This window comes from Eucyclogobius newberryi, unplaced genomic scaffold (genome assembly GCF_026437365.1).
Source record: "Eucyclogobius newberryi isolate DKJ021-1_F unplaced genomic scaffold, fEucNew1.0.hap1 SCAF_22, whole genome shotgun sequence".
Taxonomy (NCBI): domain Eukaryota; kingdom Metazoa; phylum Chordata; class Actinopteri; order Gobiiformes; family Gobiidae; genus Eucyclogobius; species Eucyclogobius newberryi.
The window spans coordinates 27,404,043-27,422,020 of record NW_027315857.1 but is presented as its reverse complement, the minus strand read 5'-3'; the positions used below and the strand labels follow the sequence as shown (position 1 = coordinate 27,422,020).

At 42.0% G+C, this 17,978-nt stretch overlaps 1 protein-coding gene across 1 annotated transcript; it reads right to left on the bottom strand.

The window, feature by feature from the left end:
• Positions 1-1,551: 1,551 nt before the first annotated feature.
• LOC140371581 (uncharacterized) lies at positions 1,552-8,384 on the bottom strand. Its single transcript, XM_072458747.1, has 7 exons — positions 8,321-8,384; positions 6,745-7,101; positions 4,675-4,996; positions 3,815-3,879; positions 3,125-3,241; positions 1,934-2,123; positions 1,552-1,594 (listed from the first exon to the last, which is right to left on the bottom strand). The coding sequence occupies exons 1-7, from the start codon at positions 8,382-8,384 to the stop codon at positions 1,552-1,554; spliced, it is 1,158 nt and encodes a 385-aa protein (XP_072314848.1).
• Positions 8,385-17,978: the final 9,594 nt, after the last annotated feature.

Genomic DNA, 17,978 nt, shown 5'->3' with positions numbered 1-17,978 from the left:
AACTCTGTGGCGTTTAAATACTTTTTTTGTATATATTTTTTGTAATATTGCTTTCTCTTTTGAAGTGTTTATTCACTGTAAAACTCAGACCCTGAAAGTGAAAATATAAAATCCTTAAAAAAAAAAGAAAAGTGACATTATTTATGCAATTTAGAGTTTCATTATACTTTTTCTGTGACATTTTTTATTGTTTTATTGTTATTTTTTATCTTTATTGTTTGTTTGATTGTTTGTTTGTTCGTTTATTTGTTTGTATAGTTTTCTTTGCAGCTTTTTGGAAACGTTTCAGTTTATAAAGTGAAATTGTAAAATACATAAACTAATGATCCATTTCCTGATGTATTAAATAATGAAGTAATATAATATAATATGATTGTTATATATTATATATGAAGTAAAACACTCACCCAGCGTCAGAGAGAGACGAGACGGCTGCATCCTGTCGACGCCCTGAAGCTGAAGTGACCAGAGAGAGAGAGAGAGAGAGAGAGAGAGAGAGAGAGAGAGGGGGGGAGGAGAGAGGGAGGGAGAGAGAGACAAGGAGAGAGAGAGAGGGAGGGAGAGAGAGAGAGAGAGAGAGGAAGAGAGAGAGAGAGAGAGAGAGGAAGAGAGAGAGAGAGAGAGAGAGGGGGGAGGAGAGAGGGAGGGAGAGAGAGACAAGGAGAGAGAGAGAGGGAGGGAGAGAGAGAGAGAGAGAGAGGAAGAGAGAGAGAGAGAGAGAGAGGAAGAGAGAGAGAGAGAGAGAGAGAGAGAGAGAGAGGGAGAGAGAGAGAGAGAGAGAGAGGGGGGAGGAGAGAGGGAGGGAGAGAGAGACAAGGAGAGAGAGAGAGGGAGGGAGAGAGAGAGAGAGAGAGAGGAAGAGAGAGAGAGAGAGAGAGAGAGAGAGAGAGAGAGGGATGGGGAGAGAGGAGAGAGAGAAATAAGAAAGACAATTTAGAAAAAGAGAATGTTTCAGAAGTTTTTATTTAGTCTGATTTCAGAAGTGAGTCTGGTTTTCCTCACCAGGGGGCGCCACTCGCTCAGTTCACGTCCTCACTTCTCTTTTAAAGTGTCAAAAGGAAATGTTGAAACACCAACACCAACATGTTTTCTTTAATTTAATCTTTTTTTGTTTGTTTTTTTTACATAAAGATTGATAGAAAATGGCTCTTCGGTACAAACATATTTTACATTCTTATTTACAGATGTACAGAGTATTTACACAAACACATATATGTACATTTACATATTAAACTACACGTTTTCAACCTATTTTAGAGAATAACTTTCATATTTTCATCACACACACATCAACAATCGTAAGTGCACACGTGGAGTTTGGATTTGAAGTGCTAGAACGCCAAAGAAACGCCAAAGAAACACTAAAGAAACACTAAAGAAACACTAAAGAAACGCCAGAGAACTCGTGAATAGCCTCGTCTGTACTTCTCTCAGTTCAGGACTTTCACGAGAATGATTACAATTCAAACAATGAAATGTAAAGAAAATATGCTATGACAATAAATGTTTCCGCTGGGCTCAGTCTTACCTTTGTTTTCCAGGTTTGGAGTTTCAAATCTCTAACTCGGGACTTTCCTCTTTCAGTTTTTCAAACCTGCCACAAAGCGAATGGCGGCGAATGGGTTTCAAACCGTCTGAAAACGGCGTGACGCTCGAATCTGACTCACTTCGAGAGCGATTCAAGGGAAACCTCCGGGGAGCCGGCGCGCTAATGCCGTTAGCCTGATTTTGAGTAACTTTTGGGAGAGTTTCTTTAGCCGAAATCACAGTAGTTTGATTTTTCCCTTGTTTGAAATTCACCGTTTTGGAAGCAACGTTCACTTTAGTCGCTGCTGGTTTTACAACGGCTCCATCACAAAATCCGTTAGCGTCAGCGTTAGCGTCAGCATTAGCGTTAGCGTTAGCGTTAGCCTTCTCGGGAAACACAACAAACACGCTGGGCTTTTTGCCGCCTGGGTATGGGCAGATCGTGTGCGGCGTCGAGGAGAGCAGGTCCGGCTGTTGGGTCAGCGAGTTTTGTGTTCCTTCGGGCATTTCGATCGCCGTCGACCCGCCGCCTCGGGTCAGTAACGGACTGCTCTCGAACACTTTGTTTATCGTAAGTTTGTCTGTCGCCCTTTCGCCTGCAAAAAACAAGAAAAAAGAAAATATTAACATTCAAAAAGTGTATTTTTTCAAGTCCAACTTAAATCTGAAAGTTACGCCAAACTCATAATCACGACGAGGGGACCAGCTGGACTTAAGACCGGTCACTACGTCCAACTCAAAACAGGCCACGTTGACCATTCTGCGTCTGTAAAGTGAGGGAGATGTTTCCTTTGGATGCATTTGCTTTAGGACTGTGACGGAAAGAAAACATTTGTATTAAATGTTCGTCGCCCTCTGCAGGTCACACTGAATAACACAGATTAGCAGCACAGCTATTTAGCCACATTAGCAGGTCTGGGCTTCAGAGCACTTCCTGGTTCCTTCGTTGCTGGGATTATCTTTGGTTTCTTTTCATATGGCTCAATTTTACTGCTTCGAGTTGTTTCTTGAATGGACGTAAAGTTTCCCGTCAGCATTAGGCGGCGTATCACAGATTCAAACGCGTCATTGGGAAATACGTCAGGGATTTTGAAAAGGAAGTGACTAAAGACGATGACGACGATGGCAGCGAAGCAGAAAAGATCATCTGTAAACAATAGTCCGTTTGTGATCATGCGACTGCAGAGATCTTTGAAGTTTGGCAATATAATATCAAATGATATTATCGTTTATACGAGGATTTGATAATGTAAACAGGCTTTTGGCACGTCAATAATACATTTAGAAAACAGCAAAGGACCAAGGCCCGATCCTTGAGGTGGTACTTTATGATTTTTAAAGTGTTCAAGGCTGATTCATCTGCAAACTACAAATGGAAATAAGATTTAAACCAGAGCAGAGACAAGTCCACGCTGCTGTTGTGTCCTTGGGCAATGTTTGATTACAGTAGAGCGCGATCTGTCCATGTGATCGTTGTGTTCAGCTGCGACGCTCACTCTCACAGCTCTGTTTGTTTTGTTTTTCACGCATGACGCCGTTCGCCCGGCGCAGACTCTGCACAAACTCTTCGTCGTTTAATTTCGTGTCATGAACTTACTCGATTGGCTGCAGCGTTTGTAGATCAGGAGTCCGAGCCCCATCAACACCAAGATGACCAAACCGGTTACGATTCCGGCGTAGACCATGGGAAGCGCGCAGGAAGCGTGCACGATTTCTGCGAATGAAAGCACGCTGACGTAAACTGTAGTAATCTGATACGAGAGAAAGTATTATTGTTTACGCGAGCGCCGTGACAAAGGCTAACATCTAAATATAGCTTTTTGGGCGCGGCCCTGTGTCTTATTCTTAACATGTCAATGAGTTGATTTAAGATTAAACACGACGACGAAAAATGACATCCAGAGTTCATCCAATGTTGCTGTAAAAGTTGAACAAAATATTCTTGAATAAACTCTTTAGTTAGCATTGTTTTTAGCATCGTGAAAAACATGATTTCCACAATTTTCAAATAATGATCAGTGTTTTGGACGAGTGCAAGCGGAACAAGTCAAGTGATCCATCTGAGGGCGATTCTTCACGAGCTCCACATCAGGTTTATGTGACACAACGGTCAGAGAAGCGGAATTAAAAGGTTTTGCGATTAAAAACACGGACGCATACGACAGGACGACCAACAGCGTCGTGTCTGGTTAACTATAAGTGTCAGAGATCATGGTCCGTCAGTAGAAGCGTGTGGTTTGGCTCTCGCTTAGCGTTAGCATTAGCATTAGCGTTAGCATTAGCTTACCTGTGATTAGCCTGTGTGTTTCTCTGCTGCGGTTGACCTCAGGAAAGTGGGCGCGGCACACGACACTGAGCACAGAGCAAACACAACACGTCAGTGACTCACGGCGTTGGAATCCACTAAAGATTAAAACTGTGTAGCGTACGATGATGTAATGATGTGACCTTTGACCTTTACAGAAGTGCTCTTACAATAAACCATCTGAAGTAAAAGTGTCGCTGCAAAAACAAACTACTTCATCTGAGCACGTTCACTTTTCTTTTTTCAATGAATGAATGAATGAAAACTTGTGAAATGTTTTTATTTGATGCATTTGTTTAGACCTGGTTTAGTCCTGGTTTAGTCCTGGTTTAGTCCTGGTTTAGTCCTGGTTTAGTCCTGGTTTAGTCCTGGTTTAGTCCTGCTTTAGACCTGGTTTAGTCCTGGTTTAGTCCTGGTTTAGTCCTGGTTTAGACCTGGTTTAGTCCTGGTTTAGTCCTGCTTTAGACCTGGTTTAGTCCTGGTTTAGTCCTGCTTTAGACCTGGTTTAGTCCTGGTTTAGTCCTGCTTTAGACCTGGTTTGGACCTGGTTTAGTCCTGGTTTGGACCTGGTTTAGTCCTGGTTTAGTCCTGGTTTAGTCCTGGTTTAGTCCTGGTTTAGTCCTGGTTTAGACCTGGTTTGGACCTGGTTTAGTCCTGGTTTAGTCCTGGTTTAGTCCTGGTTTAGTCCTGGTTTAGTCCTGGTTTAGACCTGGTTTGGACCTGGTTTAGTCCTGGTTTAGTCCTGGAGACACACTCAGTTGTTCTACGTGACTCTTTCACAAGTTTGTAGATACATGATTAGGACATGATTTCCTCACGTGAAGACGACAGAACAAACTCACTGCTTCTCGTGGAGCTTCTCGTGGAGCTTCTCGTGGTGCTTCTCGTGGAGCTTCTCGTGGAGCTTCTCGTGGTGCTTCTCGTGGAGCTTCTCGTGGAGCTTCTCGTGGAGCTTCTCGTGGAGCTTCACGCTGCTCTTCTGCTTCACGCTGTTACACAAACTCCCGGGTTCACGACTCTTTTCCACCGTTTTCTCGGCCTCTAAAACGTTTCCGCGTTCGTCGAGAATGTTGAGCACGACCTGAAAACACGTCTGGACCTCACAGCTCACGACTGCTCCATCCTGAGAGAGGACCACGGACAGCTCCGGCTCCGGCAGCTCCACTGGGACAGACACCACACAGTTACAACAGACACCACACAGTTACAACAGACACCACACAGTTACAACAGACACCACACAGTTACAACAGACACCACACAGTTACAACAGACACCACACAGTTACAACAGACACTACACAGTTACAACAGACACCACACAGTTACAACAGACACCACACAGTTACAACAGACACCACACAGTTACAACAGACACCACACAGTTACAACAGACACTACACAGTTACAACAGACACCACACAGTTACAACAGACACCACACAGTTACAACAGACACCACACAGTTACAACAGACACCACACAGTTACAACAGACACTACACAGTTACAACAGACACCACACAGTTACAACAGACACCACACAGTTACAACAGACACCACACAGTTACAACAGACACCACACAGTTACAACAGACACCACACAGTTACAACAGACACCACACAGTTACCACAGACACCACACAGTTACAACAGACACCACACAGTTACAACAGACACCACACAGTTACAACAGACACCACACAGTTACAACAGACACCACACAGTTACAACAGACACCACACAGTTACAACAGACACCACACAGTTACAACAGACACCACACAGTTACAACAGACACCACACAGTTACAACAGACACTACACAGTTACAACAGACACCACACAGTTACAACAGACACCACACAGTTACAACAGACACCACACAGTTACAACAGACACCACACAGTTACAACAGACACCACACAGTTACAACAGACACCACACAGTTACAACAGACACCACACAGTTACCACAGACACCACACAGTTACAACAGACACCACACAGTTACAACAGAAGTTAAGAATAGAAGATAAACGAGTTATTGTGACATTGGAGTCAGTGAACGCACTCTTCCTCAGCGTTTGAGCGACCTTGGCTCCGCCCACCCCTTTCATCGCCACTAGAATAACAATTGCCTCATACTTTTGGAAACCCCGCGCGGCGCCGCCTTTTTTGGCCCCGGGCGTCTGGAAATGACCTCGCCTGAACTTCCTGAGCAGGAGAGTTGTGTTTTGAGTCGGTCGTGTTCCAGCTCTGAAACGTGTGCGTCGACTTCAACACAAGCAACAATTGTTTGGCCTAAAGTCATTTTACGATCGTAAAAAAGTGAAAAACAGAACAAGTCCATTTAAAACACTTTCCAAAGTTTATCCTGATTATTCACGAGTTTAGAACAGCTTTTCACAAACTTTCGGAGCGAGTTTTTACGGTCACGCTAAAGCTAACAACAACAACAACTAGCATGCTAACAGATGATAACTCCCCGTTTTGCGGAGAACCAAACGCTCTCAAACGCTCTCCTTTTGACCTCAAGAGCTGTATTTATAATAATTATGTACTGGAACAAATCAGATTTGACTTCATTACGTTTAAAAACTGGATATAGCATGTTTGAAAATGTATTTTTAAACGCTTTCTTGGCCCGAAAGCGGTTCCCCGGAAGTGAACCACGACGCTGCGATGGTACCAAGGCCTTAAAGCCGTGATTTTGAACCAGCGCGCCGGGGAAGAAATGTCAGATTTATGGATTTTATTGAACAATTTTCTATTTTGTAGCGTCCAACTTAACGAACCCGACTCAAAAGACACTGACATGGACAAGATTTTCTATATTACACGCCACTTTTTGTTGTATCGCGGAATATCGCCGTCTTTCATACACGATCCAAGCCCCAGAAGAGCAAAGTATTCACCTACAACCAGCCGCACCTCCTGGACGTCCTGTCTGTCTTTGTCCCAGATGGTCTTGCACACGTACGTCCCGGCGTCGCTCAGCCTCGCGCTCGACAGCCTCATGGAGAAGTTCCCGCGCTGCAGCTCCGTCGCGAACAGATGCGTCCGGAACTCGAAGTCCGGATGCTTCTCGCCGTACACCTCGAAGTTCTGCCGGTAGACAAAGACGTACGGCGGGCGGAGGTCGGGCCGGGACCACTCGATCGTCGGCACCTCGGCGTCCCGGGGCAGCGTCTGGCGGCACGGCAGCGTCGCGGGGAGACCGGCCGACACCAGCACACTTTCCCGAGGTTCATCCGCCGATGATTCTCCGACAACTGCGAAGTGGAAAAGGGTCTTTAAGGGAGTTTAAGTTAAAGACCCCATGCTGCTGCTGGTGCTGCTGCTGCTGCTGCTGGTGCTGCTGCTGGTGCTGCTGCTGCTGCTGCTGCTGCTGCTGCTGCTGCTGCTGCTGCTGGTGCTGCTGCTGGTGCTGCTGCTGCTGCTGCTGCTGGTGCTGGTGCTGCTGCTGCTGCTGCTGCTGCTGCTGCTGCTGCTGCTGCTGCTGCTGCTGCTGCTGCTGCTGCTGCTGCTGCTGCTGCTGGCTCTGTGTGCCATGTATAGCTATGTAAAAGTAATTTGTTTCAGCACTTTTACTTCAGTACTTTCCACCTCAGTATCAGCATGTGTTCTGGTGATTTTCCACAACAGCAGACTCCACTTCAAGCTCCTCGGAAAAGTACTGGGCTGCACGAGGGGCGTGGCTCGTCTGGTTGTATTACTTTGAGGGTCAGGTGTAAAAGAATACTCAGAGTTACAGAAGCGGCACCAAAGATCCTCTGCCTTTAGCTGTATTTAAAAAATGGCAAAGTTTTAGGTGCGATTTTTTAAAATGTTGTTTTCACCTCTTATTTATGTATATACATGTTGCTTTATCTGCACAGTTTGTAGTTATTTATATTGTGTACTTTTTTAATTCATGTTGTATTCACCTGCATCTATGACTATGAATAAATACAAATACATACATAAATACATAAATACATAGATAAATACATAAATAAATAAATACATACATAAATACATAAAACGTGTACCGTTTAGCCGTGTTTTTGTTCTTCTATTTTCATTTTCACTCATTCGTCCGTTAGAGGAACACATATCGGCACCAAATATCGATACTTCTAAAATTCTCTTGCGTTCTTTTATTTAAAACGTGCTTGAAACTCGCAAACGAAAGATGAAACGTGTTTCTTTGCTTCTTATTTCTGTCTAATCTTTGTCCGTGCGGGTTTTGTTCGCCTCAAATGAACTTTACTCGTCAAAATGTGAAAACAAAACGTTTCTGGTCGTTGCTGCAGCAGCGGTTAGCTTAGCCTTTAGCTTTTAGCGCGTTTGCTACCGCTGGAGCGGCCGCAGCACCAGATCTGAGGTCAGCGGCTTACGTTTTCTGGACCGCGGTCGTGGGCAAAGACATCGGGCGTGTGGGTAAAAGTTCTAGAAAGCTTCAGGGACGTTTCAAGGCTCAAGTTCACTTCGTAAAGAGACGCGGTTCACGTGGAGCTGCGTTTGACACCGGAGTCGTTTCTACAACCGGTTTCTTCCATCGGACGTCCAGCATCGACTCTGACAAACGGTATTATATTTATTCATTATTTGTGCGTTTTCTTCTCGTAAAATGGCAATAAAACAAAAGCAAAACCGTGAGCTGTGAACGGCTGGAAATGGAAAATACTCTTTACGATGTGGGTAAAAGGTAAACGTCGTAAACACGGCGTTAAACTATTAAAAGATAACGTACGTTTGTGTCAACGCCGCAAACACTGATACGACTGCAGACGAGACCGATGTCGTTAAAGAGTACGAGTGGAACCAGGGAGGAAATGAATAAAACTTAGAACTATTTTCATCCAAAACAAACAAATCTACAACAAAACAAACAAATCTACAACTGCATCCATTGTTCTGTTCTAAGTATAGACCAACTTTATTTAGACTTAAATATAGCAACACAAAGACACTCCCAACGTCTTCCACACCTGAGGACTTGAAATAGAAAATGACCTCATGATCATAAGTAGCAGCACTGAAGCGAGATCAGAAGCAGTTTAAGTCTTAACGAATGAAGCGAAGGAACAAAAGAGTCACGCAACGTCACCGCGACGAGACTCAGAATCGCACGGCCGCTCTCCGCCAGCGCGTCCGACCTCAGGCGCAAGAAACGCGCCAATGCAAGATGGCCGACGTCGGCATGGAACAAAATGCGCGATGGAAACAGTTTGGTGGACACGAGCGGAGAGGCTTCGGCGGGTGATCCCGACGGTTAAAGCGCGTCGCTCGGGGTTTCGCGTACGAGAAGAGGATTCATGAAACAAACGGAGCGCGGCCGGAGGTAAACGCAGACCGTTTGTGACGACGAGCAGCGTTACAACGGGGTTAAAACTGAAATAAAAAGTGTCCTAATCTTTACAAATGAAATCCGAGTTATTGAGAACGTGGAGTTAGAAGATATTCAAGAAGCGACTGCGTTTATGAAAGACAAGCCTCTTCCTCACTCCAAACACTCTGGATTGGATTTCAAAAGTTCTCCTGGACGCGGCAAGTTCTGAACGGGCTTGTCCCAAACAAACAAACAAACAAACAAACAAACAAACAAACAAACAAACAGTGGATTAAGCCTCAGAAGAGACTCGGGATGTCACGGTTTCAAATTCGAGTGTAATGATTATTGTGAGAATAAACGTGGAGATTTAAACGATCGAACATAAAAAAAACACTCACATTTTAACTGTTCTTTCTTATTTTCTAACTCCTCATCACGTGACCTGCTTCATCAACTCAAACTTTACAATTAGAAATAAAGAGCCAGATTTAGAAAAAGTGTGCATAGAATTAAAACGCTTCAAAAGTTTACATTTAGGTTTAATTTTTTTAGGAAAAACTGGGCGTAAAGGATCTAATTTTGCCCCTAAAACCGTGACATTTCTTTTAATCGAACAAAAAAAAAGACGTGATTTATTTAGAAAATGTTTAACTTTTACAAATTGAATTAAAAAAACTAAATTTCTCTTCCAACAAATGTCACAAATGTAATTTTTACTCTTTTTACGGTTACATTGTGAGCTAAATAACCATGATTGTCGATGTAACAGAATCATCTCGACGCCCCCAGAGCGGGACCAAGTTCAGAGTTCACCAGAGGCTTTTACCGTCTCCTCCACAATCTCCGCCGCGACTCAGATTTGTGGACGAGCTCTGGGCGTCGGCGTCAGCTTTAACGTCGTGTGTCTGTCGTGTGTTTTTGAACCTGCCCTAGGGGGACAGTCGCTTTAGCGCTTGTGCAAACGCCACCGCAGCGCGACCGGTTTTGCCAAGGCTCTTGCCGACGAGCGCGGGGAAACTCTAGAGTCAAACGGGTCAAGCGACTCCGCCCGAACACGACGCACACTTCTGCCGGTTCATGCGCCAAAACGTCTGCAGAACAAACACGAGTAAAGAAAACGGTGCCGTGGGAAATCTGATTACGATCATGTTTTTGGAGTTACAGGTTTGTTAAAAGGATGAGTGAAATGATCTAATATCTTTCTGGACACGCCCCTCTGATCTGGACACGCCCCTCTGATCTGGACACGCCCCTCTGATCTGGACACGCCCCTCTGATCTGGACACGCCCCTCTGATCTGGACACGCCCCTATGATACACGCCCCTATGATCTGGACACGCCCCTCTGATCTGGACACGCCCCTCTGATCTGGACACACCCCTCTGATCTGGACACGCCCCTATGATCTGGACACACCCCTCTGATCTGGACACGCCCCTCTGATCTGGACACGCCCCTCTGATCTGGACACGCCCCTCTGATCTGGACACGCCCCTATGATCTGGACACGCCCCTATGATCTGGACACGCCCCTCTGATCTGGACACGCCCCTCTGATGTGGTTTGCACGTCATTTAAAATCATCCTAAAAAGTCCAGAAATCAGAGAATGATTAGCTTCTGGTTTGTATGTGATGCTTCAGTCCAAAAAATAACGCTATTTTGGCTAATTTTGACTATGAATTGATTAAAGCTGCAAAATATAATAGAACCGCAGTCATTTAGGCAACGTGTTTATTGTGTTAGTAAAATAAAATGCTGCTCTTGCCGTTTAAACCTCTAAAAAACATCATCTGTGACACTTTTGGCAGTTCAGATTTCAGTTTTCAATGTGTGTTTTTTTTTTTTTTTACTATTTATTGTTTTTGAAACACACAGCAACAAAAAATACATAAAACAAAATTACCTATTTAAAGGTTTAGGGAAGAAAGTTAAATAATGAGAGGAAAAAAAATATGTATAGATACATGGATGTACAAATTTAAGTTCACTTATGCGTACATACACACATTTTCACTTATCTTATATTAGAGTAATAAATAATACAAATAAATAAAACAAATAAGAAGAAAAGAAAAAGAAAAAAAAAAGAGAAAAAAAAGAAGGAAAAAAAAGAAAATGGGGGGGGGGGGGGAATTCAAATATGTCGATGATGAGGGTCAGCAGAAAGTAAACTAGCATCTAATCGAAAAAGGGGTTAAAGCATCTTATGGCAGGAAGTATGAGTCCCATTTTGTCCGTTGCTTGTTGAATTTGTGTTTTTCTCTTGTTTTCTCTTGTTCAACTTATGTCTCAACTCAAACTCCACTTCAAACCTTTCAAGCAAATACAAAAACTGACAAAGCCAAAAGTACATTCAGCATCTTTCAGACAACAACCACCACAACATCATCAACAACAATCAATAATCCAACACTGACCATTGACTTTCTGCTTGAACACTTTAACCTTCTTCAAACACAATCAGTTTCACCGTTTTGTGCAACAATGTCAAATATCACATCTTTTTAAAGGCGCACTGCGTGACTTTAGTCACCGTCTCGTGTTGTTTTTGCAGAAATATCCACGTGCTGCAGGTGTTTATGTCGCCAGAAAACAACGTGAGGTTTGATGGGTTTTGAGCCGTTTTGTGGAACATTTCAGGCAGTGCAAGCAACACAACCTTTCTGACCCTTTAAACCGTCGCTTCCCCTTTAAACCGTCGCTTCCCCTTTAAACCGTCGCTTCCCCTTTAAGAAGCACTGAACTCTCCACAAACTTCGTCTGAGGAATAAAGTCTGGCGGTAATGCAACACTCGGATGCCAACCGCCATAAAACAACAACAACAACAACAACAACAACAACAAACTTGACTTTGTGTGAAAGCTGGACTCACCTTTGGCGCAGAGCAGCAGGAAGAGCCACGCGCCGGTCATGACGGAGTTCTGTCTGGACCTTCTGCAGTCGGAGCTCTGGGTCTGGACACAACATGTGGCTCCGGTCAGAGGCGTTCAGCAGAATGAGGAAACATGGGACCTGCCGACACCCAACTATCCTCCTACTTCCAGAACTCCTCCCACTGCCAGTGCCAGAAGTGCAAAAGCGACAGAATGAGGCCTGGAAATGGCCCAAAAAGTACATTTAATACACAAACAAGTACATTTAATACACAAACAAGTACATTTAATACACAAACAAGTACATTTCATACACACAAAAGTACATTTAATACACAAACAAGTACATTTAATACACAAACAAGTACATTTAATACATTTAATACACAAACAAGTACATTTAATACACACAAAAGTACATTTAATACACAAACAAGTACATTTAATACACAAACAAGTACATTTAATACACAAACAAGTACATTTAATACACAAAAAAGTACATTTAATACACAAAAAGTACATTTAATACACAAAAAAGTACATTTAATACACAAACAAGTACATTTAATACACACAAAAGTACATTTAATACACAAACAAGTACATTTAATACGCAAACAAGTACATTTAATACACAAACAAGTACATTTAATACACAAACAAGTACATTTAATACACAAACAAGTACATTTAATACATTTAATACACAAACAAGTACATTTAATACACAAACAAGTACATTTAATACACAAACAAGTACATTTAATACACAAACAAGTACATTTAATACATTTAATACACAAACAAGTACATTTAATACACAAACAAGTACATTTAATACACAAACAAGTACATTTAATACACACAAAAGTACATTTAATACACAAACAAGTACATTTAATACACAAACAAGTACATTTAATACACACAAAAGTACATTTAATACACAAACAAGTACATTTAATACACAAACAAGTACATTTAATACACACAAAAATACATTTAATACACAAACAAGTACATTTAATACACAAACAAGTACATTTAATACACAAACAAGTACATTTAATACACACAAAAGTACATTTAATACACAAACAAGTACATTTAATACACAAACAAGTACATTTAATACACAAACAAGTACATTTAATACACACAAAAGTACATTTAATACACAAACAAGTACATTTAATACACAAACAAGTACATTTAATACACAAAAAAGTACATTTAATACACAAAAAGTACATTTAATACACAAAAAAGTACATTTAATACACAAACAAGTACATTTAATACACAAACAAGTACATTTAATACACAAACAAGTACATTTAATACACACAAAAGTACATTTAATACACAAACAAGTACATTTAATACACAAACAAGTACATTTAATACATTTAATACACAAACAAGTACATTTAATACACAAACAAGTACATTTAATACACACAAAAGTACATTTAATACACAAACAAGTACATTTAATACACAAACAAGTACATTTAATACACAAACAAGTACATTTAATACACACAAAAGTACATTTAATACACAAACAAGTACATTTAATACACAAAAAAGTACATTTAATACACAAAAAGTACATTTAATACACAAAAAAGTACATTTAATACACAAAAAGTACATTTAATACACAAAAAAGTACATTTAATACACAAACAAGTACATTTAATACACAAACAAGTACATTTAATACACAAAAAAGTACATTTAATACACAAAAAGTACATTTAATACACAAACAAGTACATTTAATACACAAACAAGTACATTTAATACACAAACAAGTACATTTAATACACACAAAAGTACATTTAATACACAAACAAGTACATTTAATACACAAACAAGTACATTTAATACATTTAATACACAAACAAGTACATTTAATACACACAAAAGTACATTTAATACACAAACAAGTACATTTAATACACAAACAAGTACATTTAATACACAAACAAGTACATTTAATACACACAAAAGTACATTTAATACACAAACAAGTACATTTAATACACAAACAAGTACATTTAATACACAAAAAAGTACATTTAATACACAAAAAGTACATTTAATACACAAAAAAGTACATTTAATACACAAACAAGTACATTTAATACACAAACAAGTACATTTAATACACAAACAAGTACATTTAATACACAAACAAGTACATTTAATACACACAAAAGTACATTTAATACACAAACAAGTACATTTAATACACAAACAAGTACATTTAATACATTTAATACACAAACAAGTACATTTAATACACACAAAAGTACATTTAATACACAAACAAGTACATTTAATACACAAACAAGTACATTTAATACACAAACAAGTACATTTAATACGCAAAAAGTACATTTAATACACAAAAAAGTACATTTAATACACAAAAAGTACATTTAATACACAAACAAGTACATTTAATAGACACAAAATGTACATTTAATAGACACAAAAATGGTAAGACAGGTTTATTTTCAAGTGCTTTACAGAACAGGAAAGATGAATAAAATCATAATTACCACAATCTTAAATATGACTGATTCTAAACTCTGAGGTCTAAATAAAAGTAACAAAGAAAACTTAATTGTGCCGTTACAAAACAAAACTTCAGTCGATATTAAAGGTGCACTCTGTAACTTTTCTGGTGGAGGGGGGGTCCCGCCTCCTGCCCGTCTCCATGGAGATTTGGTTGCCCGGAATGTTCCGCTTTCCGGCTTTAAGGTTTCGTTCATTGCAGTTGCTTCTGTCGCTTCAGAAACGCCGCGAAAAGCATTGACTCTCAGGTATGTTTGGCTCACTGCCTCTCCACAGATCCGACCTGTACTCGCCCAGTTAGCATCACGCGTTTTCCATCAAGGAGACTGAGGAGAAGTGACACAGCGCTGCTTTAAATTCCAAAGCCTTGGAGCAAATGGACGTGCAGGAGCAGAGAAGTTCCTCCTCTCGTTATGAGTTCATAATTATACTATATTATAATATATCTTTAAGGGCCTATGACAAGTGTGTATGATTTTATGATTTTTTTACTTTATTTGGTGTGTTTTATACCTGTTGTACATGTAAATGATAGTTTTACACCAATCGAGCAGGAATTTGTGGAGAAAAGTCGAAACATATGTAGAAAATGACAGGAAGTGACATCACACCAGGGACAGTTTTGACATTCAAAACATCTATTCGACAAAATAAAAGTGTTTAATTTGATTTGACATTTCATGACTTTTGGCCCAGTGGTTGCTGGGTAATTTTCTAGTGTAAAATAATTAAATAAGAAAATTATAAATGTAAAAAAAAATTGCATTTTATTCTTTTCAAGCTGAATTGAACGTCTCATGTTTCAGCTGCGTTTGTGCCGTTCTCTTTGAGGAAATGCTGTGTTTTCCTGTCGTCTTTGAACGTTCCTCACGTCTGGTCACATGACCTGAACACACCACGGTCTGAGGTTCACACAAGTTCAGGGGGAGGAGCCAAACTTCATTCACAAACACACGCCTGAGCTTCAGTCAGGATGAAATGTGCTGATCCTTATAAAGAATCGCTTATTTTTTTGATCAAACTATTTTTTTCTTTTAGTTTTTTATCAATACATTTTATATATATTTTTTTAATTTATATATTTTTAATTATTTTAATCAATCAATTTTATTTATTTATACATTTTTTATGTTTATCAATCAATTTTGTTCATTTATTTTAGTTTTTTAATCCTTACATTTGATACATTTTGTTTTTTTAATTTTTTAATCAATCCATTTTCTTTATTTATATTTATGTTTTTCATCAATCAATTTCTCAATATTTCAAGACTTTTTTTCTGCACATTTGTGTTTGCTCAAAGTTGAGACTTGAACTCAAAACCTTCGGCCCAAACGCCGTCATGAACACGAAGAAGATCCTGCCACGTCTTAAAGATGACGATCCTAAATATGTCAGAAATGCTTGTGATCTAATAACTTGACTTGAAATATTGACTTTACATTTACTTTGAAATGTGCTGTTTTCACCCGGCGTTTGTCATTCCGTGCGGTTGCCGTGTCGTGCGGTTGTCATATCGTGCGGTTGCCGTGTCGTGCGGTTGTTGTTCCGTGCGGTTGTCGTATCGTGCGGTTGTCGTATCGTGCGGTTGTCGTATCGTGCGGTTGTCGTATCGTGCGGCTGTCGTGTCGTGCGGTTGTTGTATCGTGCAGTTGTTGTATCGTGCGGCTGTCGTGTCGTGCGGTTGTTGTATCGTGCAGTTGCCGTGTCGTGCGGTTGTTGTTCCGTTCGGTTGTCGTGTCGTGCGGTTGTCGTATCGTGCGGTTGTCATATCGTGCGGTTGCCGTGTCGTGCGGTTGTTGTTCCGTGCGGTTGTCGTATCGTGCGGTTGTCGTATCGTGCGGTTGTCGTATCGTGCGGTTGTTGTATCGTGCAGTTGCCGTGTCGTGCGGTTGTTGTTCCGTTCGGTTGTCGTGTCGTGCGGTTGTCGTATCGTGCGGTTGTCATATCGTGCGGTTGCCGTGTCGTGCGGTTGTTGTTCCGTGCGGTTGTCGTATCGTGCGCTTGTTGTATCGTGCAGTTGCCGTGTCGTGCGGTTGTTGTTCCGTGCGGTTGTCGTATCGTGCGGTTGTCGTATCGTGCGGCTGTCGTGTCGTGCGGTTGTCGTATCGTGCGGTTGTCGTATCGAGCGGTTGTCGTGTCGTGCGGTTGTTGTATCGTGCAGTTGTTGTATCGTGCGGTTGTCGTGTCGTGCAGTTGTTGTATCGTGCAGTTGCCGTGTCGTGCGGTTGTTGTTCCGTTCGGTTGTCGTGTCGTGCGGTTGTCGTATCGTGCGGTTGTCATATCGTGCGGTTGCCGTGTCGTGCGGTTGTTGTTCCGTGCGGTTGTCGTATCGTGCGGTTGTCGTATCGTGCGGCTGTCGTATCGTGCGGTTGTTGTATCGTGCAGTTGCCGTGTCGTGCGGTTGTTGTTCCGTGCGGTTGTCGTATCGTGCGGTTGTCGTATCGTGCGGTTGTTGTATCGTGCAGTTGCCGTGTCGTGCGGTTGTTGTTCCGTGCGGTTGTCGTATCGTGCGGTTGTCGTATCGTGCGGCTGTCGTGTCGTGCGGTTGTTGTATCGTGCAGTTGTTGTATCGTGCGGCTGTCGTGTCGTGCGGTTGTTGTATCGTGCAGTTGCCGTGTCGTGCGGTTGTTGTTCCGTTCGGTTGTCGTGTCGTGCGGTTGTCGTATCGTGCGGTTGTCATATCGTGCGGTTGCCGTGTCGTGCGGTTGTTGTTCCGTGCGGTTGTCGTATCGTGCGGTTGTCGTATCGTGCGGTTGTCGTGTCGTGCGGTTGTTGTATCGTGCAGTTGCCGTGTCGTGCGGTTGTTGTTCCGTTCGGTTGTCGTGTCGTGCGGTTGTCGTATCGTGCGGTTGTCATATCGTGCGGTTGCCGTGTCGTGCGGTTGTTGTTCCGTGCGGTTGTCGTATCGTGCGGTTGTCGTATCGTGCGGCTGTCGTATCGTGCGGTTGTTGTATCGTGCAGTTGCCGTGTCGTGCGGTTGTTGTTCCGTGCGGTTGTCGTATCGTGCGGTTGTCGTATCGTGCGGTTGTCGTGTCGTGCGGTTTTCGTATCGTGCGGTTGTCGTATCGTGCGGTTGTCGTGTCGTGCGGTTGTCGTATCGTGCAGTTGTTGTATCGTGCGGTTGTCGTGTCGTGCGGTTGTTGTATCGTGCAGTTGCCGTGTCGTGCAGTTGTTGTTCCGTTCGGTTGTCGTGTCGTGCGGTTGTCGTATCGTGCGGTTGTCATATCGTGCGGTTGTTGTTCCGTGCGGTTGTCGTATCGTGCGGCTGTCGTATCGTGTGGTTGCCGTGTCGTGCAGTTGTTGTATCGTGCGGTTGCCGTGTCGTGCGGTTGTTGTTCCGTGCGGTTGTCGTGTCGTGCG

Coding starts and splice junctions, on each gene's coding strand:
- LOC140371581 (XM_072458747.1), bottom strand. CDS start 8,384: ATGCTGGACGTCCGATGGAAGAAACCGGTTGTAGAAACGACTCCGGTG. Junction 4,997..6,744: donor GGAGGTGCGGCTGGTTGTAG/GTGAATACTTTG, acceptor TGTCTGTCCCAG/TGGAGCTGCCGGAGCCGGAG. Junction 1,595..1,933: donor GGCGGCAAAAAGCCCAGCGT/GTTTGTTGTGTT, acceptor GCTTTGTGGCAG/GTTTGAAAAACTGAAAGAGG.